This window comes from Carettochelys insculpta, chromosome 4 (assembly GCF_033958435.1).
Source record: "Carettochelys insculpta isolate YL-2023 chromosome 4, ASM3395843v1, whole genome shotgun sequence".
Lineage (NCBI taxonomy): Eukaryota > Metazoa > Chordata > Testudines > Carettochelyidae > Carettochelys > Carettochelys insculpta.
This window is the reverse complement of record NC_134140.1, coordinates 129,806,588-129,820,841: the sequence shown is the minus strand read 5'-3', so window position 1 is coordinate 129,820,841 and position 14,254 is coordinate 129,806,588. Positions and strand designations below refer to the sequence as shown.

Here is a 14,254-nt window from a genome sequence, read left to right as displayed (position 1 = left end):
CTCAGTAACTTTTGCTTGTCATCCATATTATATTTTTTGGAAATGTCATTGTACAGGACCCTGTGCGGAAGAAAAATGTAAAAATATTGCTTATTGAATGTGTTAAACATACCTGAAAAGAACAAATTAAAATGTGACCATGTATTAACTTATAGCACCCAAAATTATGCTGAGTGCTGAAAATAAAAACAAAATTGGTCCCTGTACTTAAGTCTAATTTCAGATATGATGCAGTAAGAGTAGAAAGTGGGTAGAGGAGGAGGATAGTAGATGCTGCGTGACCAGCTGTTTACTCATTGGAAGCAAATACACACACTGGTTTCACTCTGTAAAATTTATGACAGTTATAGTGCTCCTAAGCATAAAGGCTGGTTTTGGAGCTACTAGCATGTTTTTTCATCTGGAATTTTGAACAGTTGGTTATAACATCAGGGTTCAAATATGGTGTTCAAAATTTCGGACTTACTGGCGTAATATTATTTAGTTCTAGATGCAAACAACTGGTTTTGCAACATTTAGGTTGCTGTGTCTTTGCTGCTGTTTTCATCCAAGTTATCTAACTTGGGTTAAGAAATTTTCTTTTTAAGGGAGGACATACCCTGTATATGTTACAGTAAGTTTTGTCTTTCACTTTCCTGTGGGTATGGGGTCAGTGGAGAATTAACTGAGGTTAGAGCCCTGTCTCCAATAGGAGGTACAACTAGAGGAAGGAATCAGTCTCCTTGTCTCGGTTTCCCTCCAGCAGAGCCCTCAGTACCACCAATGAATTCAGAACTTGGCTTTTCTTTCTTAGGAGACTCTGAAGTACTCAACAGTTTCTCCTCTGAGCCATGACTTCCTCGTCAGGGAGCTCAGACCAGTGTAGAGTGGGCCTTCATCACATTACTTGCCTCAGAACCATTGGTATCCCATGCTGTGGAGCTCTCTGGAGCCCTCAGTGACCCATCTTCCTGGCCATATTGGGGGCTGCAGTATCTGTACCGACTTGAGGAGGTGATACTATCTGCTAGGGGGTCAATCCTACATTCCTCTCCAGGAAGACAACAAAAGGTTCCTCCTGGCCTTATGGGAGAAGGGAAAGTCTGATCAGAAACCACTGAGATTGTCCTCATTGTCTCCAGATGAAGCAGTCACTCCAGCATCCCCATTGCCCCCTATTTATCCATACGCACGTTCAGGAACAGGGTTGTGGAGGACATATACAGACTTCCCTTGGGGAAGTTTAGGATGCACAACACACTCTTCTGGACAAGGACATCCATCTTTCCTCTGCATCCTGCCAAATATCACTTCCTCTTAATGATTGCATTTGGGAATCAACTTACAGGTTCATCCTTCTTGGTCTGGCACCCTCAGGACCTGAGTGGTCTTGGACCAAGAATTTTTGCTGGCCTGGGGTGATCAGTTCTGCCCCTGCTCCCAGCCTCAGCCTCTATTCCTGGGCTCCCCTCCCCACTGTTGCTGCAGCTATCCCACCTTCATGTTCCGCAGTTGCCAGCTCCTGGCCCCAACCACCCCTCCAAAACCTACTCTGGTTGTAGTTTCCTGCTCGTCCCCAAATTGCCGTTCCCCAGACAGGGGCTTTGCACACCTCAAGCGTTTCTTGCTTGGCCCCTGAAATGAGCTGTTGTAAGCCTGGGCTACCAGGTTACCAACCTGGACCACTGTTCCCTGGCTGCTGCCACCCCTCCCTCCCCTTGCCACTAGAGCAGCTGTGACTTCCCTGCCTTGGGCTCTTGCTGCTGATTTGGTTATCCCCTCTTCCTCTCAGCCCTGGAACTCTCTGGTCCTTCAAGATCTGTAGTCCTGCTGGAGGAGGGAGGGCCAGTTTTGGGAGTTTTAACCTGTAAAACAGTCTAGTATGCCCAGAAACGGACAAGTGAGTACCAAACATTATCCGCTCTGGCTATGCAACTGAATTTCCTTCTTTGCCCCTTCCAGGACCCCAAAACACATACCTTTTTAGGGCCATTATGGAAATGGAGATTCTCAAAGGAACAGTGGAAACCTTTCAGTGAGGAGTAATAGAATGGGCAGCCTGGATTGACTTTTAAATGACTACAATTTAAATAATTGATTTTTAAATCAAGTTACCAGAAAGCCAAGACTGACTGCTCTTAAAGTGCACTTAATTTTGGAGAAAACCCCACAGAAATAAAAAAAAAAAAAAAAAAATGCATTCACAAACTTTTTACATACTCTCTTTCTTCACACTTCACATGCGTTTCTACCACTGTCTTTCTTTCTTCCCCTCCTGAACCTTCTCCCTCTCTGGAGGATGCTAGGAGGAGTTATCCAATGATTTGAGATCACATGTTGTTTGCTATTTGGATAGTTGTTCGTTTTGGGGCTTTTCGACTTTCACCATTTCTTGAAAATAATCAGGAGTGGGTTTTTTTTCCTTTTTAAAATTTGCAGTTATAGCTTCAGGAGCTGCAAAGAAGTCCTTAAAGAACTGCAAGTTGCAGACCCCTGTTTGACACCTTCCCTAGTCAGTCCCCAACTGACTGCTGTGGCTGCTCCTTGTGTACAGGGCTGCTCCAGCAAGCTGCCCACTGGTTACTTCCAAGTCTTTCTCCAGTTGTTTGGGGTACTGCACGGGCTCACTCCTGCAGGCTGGAGTGGGGCAGTGGTTCCCCTCTATCCCCTTTCTGGAATGAAAGCTCATTCTATAAGAATAGTGATGTCAGTGACAGATGCAGTCCATCCACACATTTGTGAGACATGCTTTAGTTTGAGTTAATTGTCCTCTATTTTGTACTTGGTTATTTTTTTCTTTCCCAAGTGTAACACTCAACATCTGTCTTTTGTTGCATTTATTTTTGTTGTCTACAGCCCAGATCCCCAATTTCCCAAGATCCCTCCAAATTTTAGCTGTATTTTCCAGAATTTTGGCAAACCCAGTTCTATCCAGGCTTTGCATCATCTGCATACTTGATCAGTGTGTTCTGTATTCCTACACTGAAATCATTACTAAGATGTTAAATAATGCAGATCCACACCAGGTCACTTTCTACAATAAAAAGAGTTAAGGGCATTCATTCTCATGAGTAGCTGGAGAGTAAGAAGTACAGCTGTGGAGGAGTTCCAGAGCTGTAGAAATCAATACCAGACATGAAGGAACCTCCAGTCCTGTAAACAACCGAGAACGAACTGAGAGAGAGAGAGAGAGAGAGAGAGAGAACCAACTGAAAGGTGTGTGTGTGTGAGAGAGAGAGAGAGAGACCTTTCCTGGGGTACTTGGCCTTTTATATTTCATTAAAAAATATTAAAGGTAATGGAAACCTGCAACCATGTGATGGTACAACACAAGTTATTTATAAATCAGTTTAAGTTAATTTGTAACTTGTCCGTTACTGAATGTCATCATTTTGTTTAAGGAATCTGCGTAACTTGTCTAAAAAAAAAAAAGAAAAGGAAAGAAAAAAAAGCAATATTGGACTATTTCCAGCCTGTCTATTTGAGGGCAGCAGCCAGAGGTTTTTTCAAAGCTTCAGACTATCATCTGTTTTTAGTACTTGGCAAAAAATAGCTTTGTTTAAATCATGATATTTTAGAATATATTCAGAAAGCGGAGGAAGAAAAGAGGCATCTAAATGTCAAGTTTTTAAATTTCAGAACATTTAAAACTTCCAAGTTTTTTATTCATCTCTTTGTTCTGCAAAAGGTAACTTGGACACAGTATCCTGTTAGTCAGCATATTTTTAACTTCTGTGTCAACAAATCAAAGTATGGTTCAGTGTTCTAGTGCAATGGATGTTTTTGGCTTTTAAAGCCATGTTTCATTTGACTTGTGCAATAAAAAAATTTTAACATGGATTTCAAGGGTGAAAATAATGTGTATGGCCTGGACAGAGGCTACAATGGTATTTATACTGCATTTGTCTTGGATAGATGTAGCAGGCAGTACCTATGAGAGACGGATATGCATGTATATGCATCTTCCCAAGAGTGAACTAAGGCAACAACCCTTTTTAATTTCAGTTCTCCGTTACATTTTGTTTGGGGAGTTACTTTGATCACCAACCACAAAGATGTATTTTAGGGACGTTTTTTCTTTTGTATTTGTACAGGATCTAGTATTCCTAAGCACTACCATAATAAGAATAAAGTATGTAATAGTTACCCTTATTTAAAAGAACATAAATCTGTTTTTACAAATCCTAAACTAGTCTTAATGCCAGCTTTTGTAAATGTAGTTAGTGCACATACAAAACAAATTATAGTCTTTTCTTTCACAATGCAGTTATCTCGTGTAATATATGTTATCAAAACAAAAATCAGTCCAAGATGTTTCTTAATATCAGAATATCCATTGTCCCCATTAAACAGGAGTGAAACAATGCCTGAACTTCAGAATATTTTCTTTTAGGGCTTTCAGTTAGTTGTCATTAACTCAAAAAATTAATCACAATTAAATGCACTGTTAGATAATAGAGTATCAATTGACATTTATTAAATATTTTATTTTTCTACATTTCAAATGTATTGATTTCTGACAGTACAGAGTGCATAGTTTGCTCACTTTGTTTTTACTACAGTTGCACTGTAAAATGATAAGAAATATTTTTCAATTCACCTTGTGCAAATACTTTAATGGAAACTCTTTATTGTGAAAGTGTAACTTACAACTGTAGGGCATTTTGTTACATAACTGCACTTAAAAACAAAAGCACTAACATTTTAGAGACTGCAAGTCCACTCAGTCTTACTTTTTGTATTATTTTGTTAATCTTTAAAGTGCTACAGGACTGTTTTTTTGTTTTGCAATGCTGGAAGTAGTCAGCTACCTGTGGTTCTTTCTTAGATGCCTTTAGAAATTGGAGTGCTTATTGTGTTATCTCCTCTTCAAGAATATTGTATGCTGTTAGAGGAGAGCCAGTGTTATTAGGGATCTTCTGTCCTTTTGGAAGAATGTGCCAAGATGTCTCCGAAAGGTTGTAATGTCTGGCTTGTTCTATAAGCTTACATTAACTAGCCTTAAGTCTAGTTTAAGTTTTTTTCCACAGTAAATTTAAAATATTTTAGTGTATTGGAGCCAGACAGGCTATTGAATTCTGATGCAGGAGAGGAAGGTGAGAATATACACTGTTCTTTGAATGTTACCTCAGTATTGTAGCACATTTTCAACCTTTTGTTGGTAAAATTTATGCTGGGTATCTGGAATTTTACAGGTAATCTTATTTCCTGAATTATTGGCTTGTATCCCTTTTTAAAGTCAGATATTATAATGTAAGTGGATGCTTATTTAAGTGTTAAGTTTGACTGAACTGAATCATTTTTACTGAATTCGGGACTATTATAAAAATGCAATTTTTGTAATAAATTTAAGAACTTCAATACAAATCTTAGTTTTCAGTCTGTTTACTTTAGTGAAAATACTTGAGGCGTGGACAGTGAAAATGGAGAACTGTGAGTTGTTTTTGTGGATTATTCACGGGAAAGCGTAATTAGGTGTCATTTTGGTTGGAAACAATACTTTAATCTGAAGTTTGTGATACAAATGATTGGAAAAGTTAGAACTTGTACAAGTTTTATTTACAATCTTTGTTCTGGATCTGAACTGCCTTCATTTTTCTTTTAATCCTGATTATAGGGACTTTAACAGACACTCAGAGTATAGCTAGAAATGAAATCTAGTTACAAAATAAAGATTTTAAATATTCATGGATCTTATTCCAGTGCCCCAGCAGGAAAGCAGAAGAATTGTACAGGTTGTCCACTCACATTAACTAAGCACTACTGTATTTAGTACAACCATCAGCCATTAAATGGTAATATTGAGCCTCCAGGGATCACAATCAGGCTTCAGAATTGGCACCTCCAGTGAGTTATATAGTGATGCTCACACTTTGTTCAATTGTCTGGCACATTTGGACAGTGGTTTGGTTTACATGTCATATTTCGTAGAGCTGGAAGGAACATCGAGATGTCATCACATCTAGTTCCCTGTACTCACAGCAGTACTAAACATCCTCCCTGACAAGTTGTTTTTTTTAATCTATTTGCCTGAGACCTCTAAATGGCCTCCTCGAGGATTGAACTCACAATCCTGGGGTTACAAGGCCAAAGCTCAAATCACTGAACTGAACTGTCGCTCCCAGCCCTGTGTTATAGGGGCTGTCATTGCAGTCAGATGTGTAGCATAGCATGTCATGTCTAATTTTTTTCCTGACCCGGAGGTTATGATTACCCACCTTTCTGATGGAAGGAAGTGCTCAGTACCTCTAAAATTCAGGATGTTATTAAAAGCCATATTCTTCTGCATCTCCCTATTACAGTAAACTCTTTCATATCCAGCATTCTCTTATCCAGAACTCTCAAATAACCAGCCTTTTAACAATGAGTAAATTTTAGTTACGTTTTCCATCAGTACCGTATATACTGAAAATAAATACAAATAAATACTGCAAATATAGTACGTTTGCAGTGTACAATACTACTGTTGTTGGTAAAGTACTTCGTATACATTTTTGTTTGTTTTTTTAATATTTAATCTTGCTTTTCTTTAGTGTTATGCATTGCTAGATATACCTCTCTATTATCAAGAATGTTTGACTGTCCAGCAATCTCCTGGTCCCAGGGCTGCCAGATATGAAAGAGTTACTGTATCAGGGTATTAATCTTTGCTGCAGAACACTTGTGCTTATAAATATATAACTTTGAGAAATATACACCAGTTTTTGTTGGAATTAATGACTAATACTAATTGTAGTTCTGAGAAAGTAAAGGCTACTGTAAAATGATGCTTGATGTTCTTAACCGCATGCAAATTTTTCCAGCACTTATACTTTAGTTCACATCTTTTAATAATAATTCAGATTTAAATCTAAAACAATTTTTTGTAAATTGGTATCTAAACTGGTTATCAATTACAGAGTGATATTTGCAATTTTTAATTTATAAAGCACATTGTGTTGAATTTAAGATGTGTTCAGTAATAGACTAATTCTGCATTCGTGGAAGTAAAATTTCTAATAACTTCAGAGAAACAGTTATGCAAGCAAAAGTGCTTCTGAAAGTCTTTTTTATTAAAAGAAAATGACTGAACGTTTCCAATTTAAAAATGTATTAGTGGATTTTAAAATTGCAGAATTGAGAACTGGCATTTTATGAAGGCTAACGAGTGTGCTTTCTTTGCAGGTGGAGTCATTCATTTTGGATCAGGATGATTTGGAAAATCCAATGTTGGAGACTGCTTCCAAATTGCTTTTGTCTAGTACGGCTGATGGTGCTGACTTGAGGACTGTAGACCCAGAAACCCAAGCTAGATTAGAAGCTTTACTTGAAGCTGCAGGTAAGTCCTGAAATCCATATTCCTAAAACGATAATGGGGTGTTGTGTAAGTCTGACCGTCTCGGAACCTAATGCAGTGTGAACTTTCATTGGGGTGGAAATTTTCTGTGTGGGATGGAATGAATTACAATACCTACCTTTCCAAAAGCTTTTGATGCAGGAAAAGAAATGTCCTATTATTCTCTGATTCAAGCTATTTTTTATTTGCAGCATCATGTAAACAAGATGATAATAAAATTCAATTAATTTCTCCACGTCCCATTTAAATTTTTCCCAGCATGCACAGACGGGCTGTGTCTACCCAGGCAGCCTCTGTTGATAAAACTGGGCTTTTGTTGACAAAACTCGTTGAGCATCTACACGATTGAAGTACACTGTTAGAGTTTGTTGACAAAACTCAGCTCTTCAGCCAGCAGCATTTTCTCTCTCCCCCCAGTCAGGTATATTGTCTGTCTACAGTGTTTTGTTGACAGAGCGCCTTTGTAGGCATTTCTTTTGACAGAGGTCTTCTGGTTCCCCAGGCAACTCTGTTAGCAGAGCTTCTGGTCAGCCACTCTTTCGAGAGAGGGTAGGGCAGTCTGGCTGCTCTTTGTCGACAGGGTGGCTTGCTCTTTCAAGTTTATGTGTAGACGCGATTTTTTGACAGAAGTACTGCTAAGGTTTCATGCTGACAATGACCTGTGTCGACAGAGGCTGCCCATGTAGATGTAGCCCCACACTTCAGACTGAGAGTGAGTGAAAGTACTCTATTTGATCTATAGAGCTTGCATTTTACTTTTGTTTCTGTAGTTGCCATGGTTAATATTCCTTTCTAGGTCTTTAAAGCTCATATAGCAGATGCTTGTATTTTTGTGGTCTTTTTGGTAATCGAAAGGATGTCTCACATTCTATATTTCGCTGTGAAGGAAGTAGAAATCAGTGCCTTCCATTTTTTTCCAGCCTCTTTTTTCTCTGTAAGTGGTGGTCATGTGGTAGAATACCTTTTCTTTAGTTTTCCATTATTTTTATTTATATTTGAGTCCCTTACATAAATTGTCTTTCAGGGTTTAATAAACGGAATAGTCATCCCCAAAGGCCTCACAATATCTACTTGCAAAGATGGTGTTAGGCTTACCTCTTAATGAGACTGATTCTTCGCGCTGTCAGGATCCCCAGGCAGTGGGTCCCTACTTGTAGAAAATCCCCATAGCCCAGTGAGGCACACATTAGTCAGCAGGCTCGTGTCTACTGGAGAGACAGACTATTCAGTGGTTCAGAAAGGCGGTAGGCAGATGGGATGTGAAACAAGTGTTTGTCTCCAAGACGTGGTACAGATGAAAAATGCCAATTTTTATAAAGAAAAGTTTAGAACATTAAAAATAAAAATGCTTTGGAAGTACAAGATGCTGAATGAGCTCTTGTTTTGAAATACAATACATTTGAAAAAAAATATTTACAGCATAGTTTTCATTAACTTAAACTCACTGGTCACTGTTTTAAGGGAGTTACCAAATTTCTACTTGCAGAATGAATGTACTATGGGATCAGAGTTCAAATTGCTTAAAGTATTTTTAAAACATAAACATCCAATGTATATGATTTTTTTCCCTATTCTATCAATATTGGAATGGTTTCTGCTAACGTTGTATGGATTGAATTTACACTTTCTTTGTTACTTTTTGTTTTCCTTTTTCGGTGTACGTATCCACTTGTCATAAATTGGAATGAAAGGAATAGGTAAATTATCCACTGCTGACGGTAAAGCATTTGCAGATCCCGAGGTGCTTCGTAGACTGACTTCCTCGGTCAGCTGTGCGTTGGATGAAGCTGCTGCTGCACTTACCCGAATGAGAGCGGAAAGCACAGCAAATGCAGGGCAGACGGACAAGTAAATCCTTTTTTGCATTTCTCCCCTGCAACTTAAACATTCTTTGTTGTTGTTCCTCTTTCTTTTGGTATGGAAAAATGGCATAAATGTTAAGTATATTCTTGGGATTTTTTTTATTAATTCCATTTGGCACTAAGACCTTCCAGATGGAAAATGCAGGAGGCGTTTGCATAGGATAGTGGGAATTTAGGTAAAAGGATTAAAGAAACTGAAATGCTTATTTCACAATGATTACTTGAACATAAGTTCAAAAATCAAATGAAATCTTGTAGGTTCAGAGCCTTCTCTGGTTGTTGTCTTTCATCTTCGAATTTTCTTAAAATGTGACTCCTGAAACCAGTGGATGAATTACATATTTTAACTATTGCCTGCTTTATTATTTCTCTTTTTTTAAAAGAAAGTGGCTAATATAAATGATGCTGAAGTATCTAATGTGAGGATGTGAAACAAATAAGACCAAGACCTTTCTGTAGCCATTTTAACCGTACGTCTTCACTAACAGAAGATCGACACTACTATGGTCAATCTTCTGGAGTTTGATTTAGCATGTCTGGTAGGGACGTGCTAAACTGAGCTCACAAGGTAGCCCCATTGGCGCTACTACTCCTGATCCTCATGAGGAGTAAGGGAAGTCAGCGGGAGCATTTGTTCCTGTCGAGTTCCCACAGTGGAGACAGCACAGAAGCTCAAATTAATCTACATTGACTTCAGCTGTGTAATTAATGTGGCTGGAGTTGTGTATCTTAATTCGATCTTCCCCTTTAGTGTACACCCGGCCTCAGTTAAGGGGAGAATGGTGTGGTTTTATGGTTAAGGCAATAACATGAGACTTGGGAAGCAAATTCGAATCTCAGCTTTTCCATATTTCTTGGAACCTTGAACAGGTCTCTTAATTGGTGTTTTTGTTCCCCGTCTTCTGCTGATAAGTTACACAATTCTCTCACTCTCTCACTGTCTGTATATAGAATGCAAGCTCTTCAGGACTGGGACTGTCTTTTTGAGTGTTTGTGTTACCTCTTAATGAGGTTGATTGGCATTGGTTGTTGCCTCCTAGCACCACTGTAATACATGTACAATGGCAAAAGACTCAGCAGTGCCTCAGTATGCCCCATTAACAAATACATCTTTACTCTGCCAACCCCACAGGTACTATAACATATGAGCTCTTAACCTTCTTTTAGGGTCCCTACATTCTCATCCACAAGATTCTAATTAATACTATTAAAGGACAAAAAGGAAGTTGACACTTTCCCTCCACCCTCTTTGAGCAACATTTTGATATGCCCATAGATGGGCCCTGGACAATGTAAATTAAGGAGGTGGTGTTCACATGTACGCTCTTTGACTAGACCTCAATCATGTTTACACTGCAGATTAAAACTCGTGGCTGGCTCATGTCAGATCACGCAGGCTCGTGGGATTTGGGCCAAGAAGCTCGTTTTACTGTGGTGCAGACAAAAGCTAGGGAGCAGAGACATCTATATGAACAAGCTGCACGGCCATACAGGTGAAATTAACATGAATTGATCAGCCATTTCAGTTCTCTTTCCCGTGTTTATTGGATAAACATGTATTTCTTTTTTTAAATTGGATAGTCCGTCAGCATATTAGTGAAAACTTAAAATCAGAAGCTCGAAGCTTACACAATTGTGCATTGAAATTCTGTATACTGGATCCAGGAGGTACACATGTAGCTCTTCCTTTTGCTCTTTCACAATGAAAGGTGCAAAACATAATTTCGTATCAGAAGCAGAGCTCTGTAATACACGTGAAAGTATTCCACTCTGTAATGTCATATAAACACACCTTCATCAGGCAGTCTAACCTACTGCTCCCATTTCTCACACTCACCACACTAGGATGTAGGCACATTGTTTTCTTTGGTCACTGACATCTCTTGGGAACAAAGAGAAGGTGACATGAGCATCCTGTTAGGAATGGGCCCGAAAAGGAGGTGTGAAGAGCTTGTATGTTTCAGTAGCTGTGGGATTAGTAAGGTAAATTTACACAAGTTAAAGGGATGTATGGGAGCACAGTTGAAAAATGGAAGAGTTAAGATTTGCCTGGGCAACCTTAACCATGCATTTTTTGATTTTTTTAGAATGTCAGATTTTCTCAACTCGCCATTCTGGAATGTGATGTCATACTACCAACTAATCTTGTGTTAATAGTTTATTGGCACTGAATTTCCTAATTTTCTTTAAAAACATGGTTGTAGTTGTACAGTTAGGTTGCAGCTATATGTATCATGTCCTTCAATTTGCATATTGAGCCAGCCCCTCCCCACGATCAGCCAGCCTTACCAGCCCTGCATCAGCACACCACTGCAGCCATATCCCTGATCTGTTTAATATAGCTCTTTCGTCTAACCTGCCCCCAGCTTGTAGTGCAGAGGTCTGATTACAATAGTAAATGCATCTCCCTGGAATCTTCACTTATGAATATGTCGACATTTCTATTGATATTATTGTTCACCATCCAATAACCAGACACCTGTGGTACAAAGGACAACTACTGTGTTACAGTAGGATGGCGTCCTTGTCCATGTATCTAAAAGTTGGAAGGTTGCAAGGCCAGAAGGAGAATTCACACATGGTTTCTGTTTGAAAATATTAACAATTTTATGTTTGAGAGGGAGCTCCTCTGACCCCTGTCCAATAGATACACCCCATCTCCAAGAAGCAGTAAGGTGTTAGAACTGGTAATATTTCTGTGCCTAACAGTACACAATTTCGTGTCAGTTGTGAACCCTCCAATTTCATTTTTCCAATATTTAGGTGTAGCTTTTATATTGCTGTAATAGCAGTGATTCATATATTCAACCAAATCAGAGAAAACCGTCAGCTCCTGGACATGCATCTGTGTGGTCCAGATCTGCTTTCATTAATTGTATGGGGGCAAATAAGAAGAATAAAGACAAGCTAGTTTCTATCTAAATGTATCACTACAGTGTTAGATGACTGCCTCATAATCAGGGATTTTAGTTTTCTGTGATAACCTCTAGCTTCTCCCCTCCTTCCAGTCTCCAATTTAAAATAACCAGAGATCTATATTGTTCTGCAATTTTAAGATGAAACACTGAACTTGAATTTCCCTAGCCATGATAGGACAGTGGAACCCAGTTTATCAGATGTAACTGAACTTCAGACTTAGATGGTAGGGTCTCCCTTTGTCACAGTGGCTGACACAGTCTCCAGAGTATCCAATTCTTTGCTTATTTGATCTGGATTCCACTGTAGTCAGTATATTGTTTTATTTTTTCATAAAATGGAAAAACTAAATATTCTGCATTTTTTCATGGCAAATGATTTTGTAGGATCCCTGCTTCTAAGTTACCAAACAGACTGCAGAGTAGGCAAAACATGATGCCAAATCAGGCCACCTCTCTCCACCGCATATCAGACATTTAGTCGACAATCCATATCCTGGTGTACTGCTTCCTCTCCTGCCAACTTCTTCCTGAATGCTGATGACCCATCCTAACTCTTTTTCCCCCCCCGCCCCTCCCCGCCCCCAAAGTCCTCTGTCAGGCTGTTTCTCACCTGATATAACAAGAACTTTTTTAGACTGACTGCTGGCTATTCTGCTTTGTCCATTGTAAGCCTCCAATAAAATGAAAGCATTATAACAGACAAATTATAGTAAGCATTGTAACTGATTTTTTTTTATTGCATAGATGTATAGAGTTTCAGAATAAAACCTCAGTGGCAGGGGTCACCAGGGGCAAGTGTTGAACCCGTGGCTGCTGTTCCATCACCTAGACTTCCCTGGCGTCCTTTGTGGGAGGCGGGAAAATGTTTGTACTGGATTCTGTTTTACCAGCACTTAAAGTGGCAAAAGCATTAACTGCTCATGAAAGTTCTGATTTTTCAAATGCCATTGAAATACAATATAAAACCTCATTTTCATTAAGACTGCCTGTGTTTTTTCCATCATGCCTTTTTTTGTGTTTGTCTCTGACCTTGTATTGGCTGCATCATAATGGCTGGTCACATTTGTATTTGAAAAGAATATAGTACTTTTACTGTACTCATACAGTTATTTCTTTACTCCGTAAAGTAGTTGTTAATATTTCATTTTCTGAAGATATTATTTACTTTACTAGCCGCAGTTTGGCAGAAGCGTGTTCGGAAGGAGATGTAAATGCTGTGCGAAAGTTGCTAATTGAAGGAAGAAGTGTGAATGAGCACACAGAAGAAGGGGAAAGTCTCCTTTGTTTAGCCTGCTCAGCTGGATACTATGAACTTGCACAGGTACGTTCGAGTGCTATCTTTTGCTCAGTATTTAAAGTTCTAGATGGTGTTTGGTCCTGCCAGAAGGGCAGAGAACTGGACTCGATGGCCCTTCCAGTTCTAGTTTTCTCTAATTCTGTTGTGGTATATCACTATCTAGCCTTTGTGGTATTGCGGAGCCCAAAAAGGTTTAAGTTATTTAATGGTTTCCTTAATTTCAACAGATGAAAACTTGATTTCATTAGAGAAATTTGCATTGCTAACAGTCTCTGTATATTTTGGTGTTTTTTAAATAAACTTGTACGAGACACAATGAGTTCACAAAACAGAATTGTATACTGAATTTATTTGTAAGCTTTATGATAATTTGGGCAACTGTCATCCTCCAATAACACTTATTGCCAATTCTGTCAAAGGTTCTTCTGGCAATGCATGCTAATGTAGAAGACAGAGGTATTAAAGGAGACATTACACCTTTAATGGCTGCTGCTAATGGCGGACACGTCAAAATTGTGAAGTTGCTGCTTGCTCATGGTGCTGATGTCAATGCACAATCATCAACAGGTAATAAATATGCCAAGATGAAGAGTAATCAGAGTTTTCTGTCATAGAAACTTTGAGCTTTTTTGTAACTTTGTGCATCTGATATCCTTCTGGTGAGTGAATTGTTTGTTCCCCCCATTACTTTGTTTGCATGTTGCTTTCATATCTCTTTGAGAAATAAAAAGTATTGACTCCAGATATACAGAGAGTAACGCTGGCCTGAATCAAACAGCAAGTTGAAGTCTAACCTTTTTCACTTTTGCCATAGCTGTTAATCGTCTTCATTTGCAAGTGATGATAAAGTTCATTACTGTCC

The 14,254-nt window shown here is 38.9% G+C and overlaps 1 protein-coding gene across 4 annotated transcripts in view; it reads left to right on the top strand.

Moving 5' to 3' along the window:
• Nucleotides 1-14,254, top strand: part of ANKRD17 (ankyrin repeat domain 17) — a 159,931-nt gene that overhangs the window by 66,519 nt on the left and 79,158 nt on the right. For all 4 annotated transcript variants that reach the window (XM_074993801.1, XM_074993800.1, XM_074993803.1 and 1 more), the window contains 4 exons: nt 7,144-7,297; nt 9,007-9,163; nt 13,269-13,416; nt 13,812-13,959. In XM_074993801.1, coding sequence (XP_074849902.1) covers nt 7,144-7,297; nt 9,007-9,163; nt 13,269-13,416; nt 13,812-13,959 — 607 coding nt within the window. The remainder of the gene's footprint in view (nt 1-7,143; nt 7,298-9,006; nt 9,164-13,268; nt 13,417-13,811; nt 13,960-14,254) is intronic.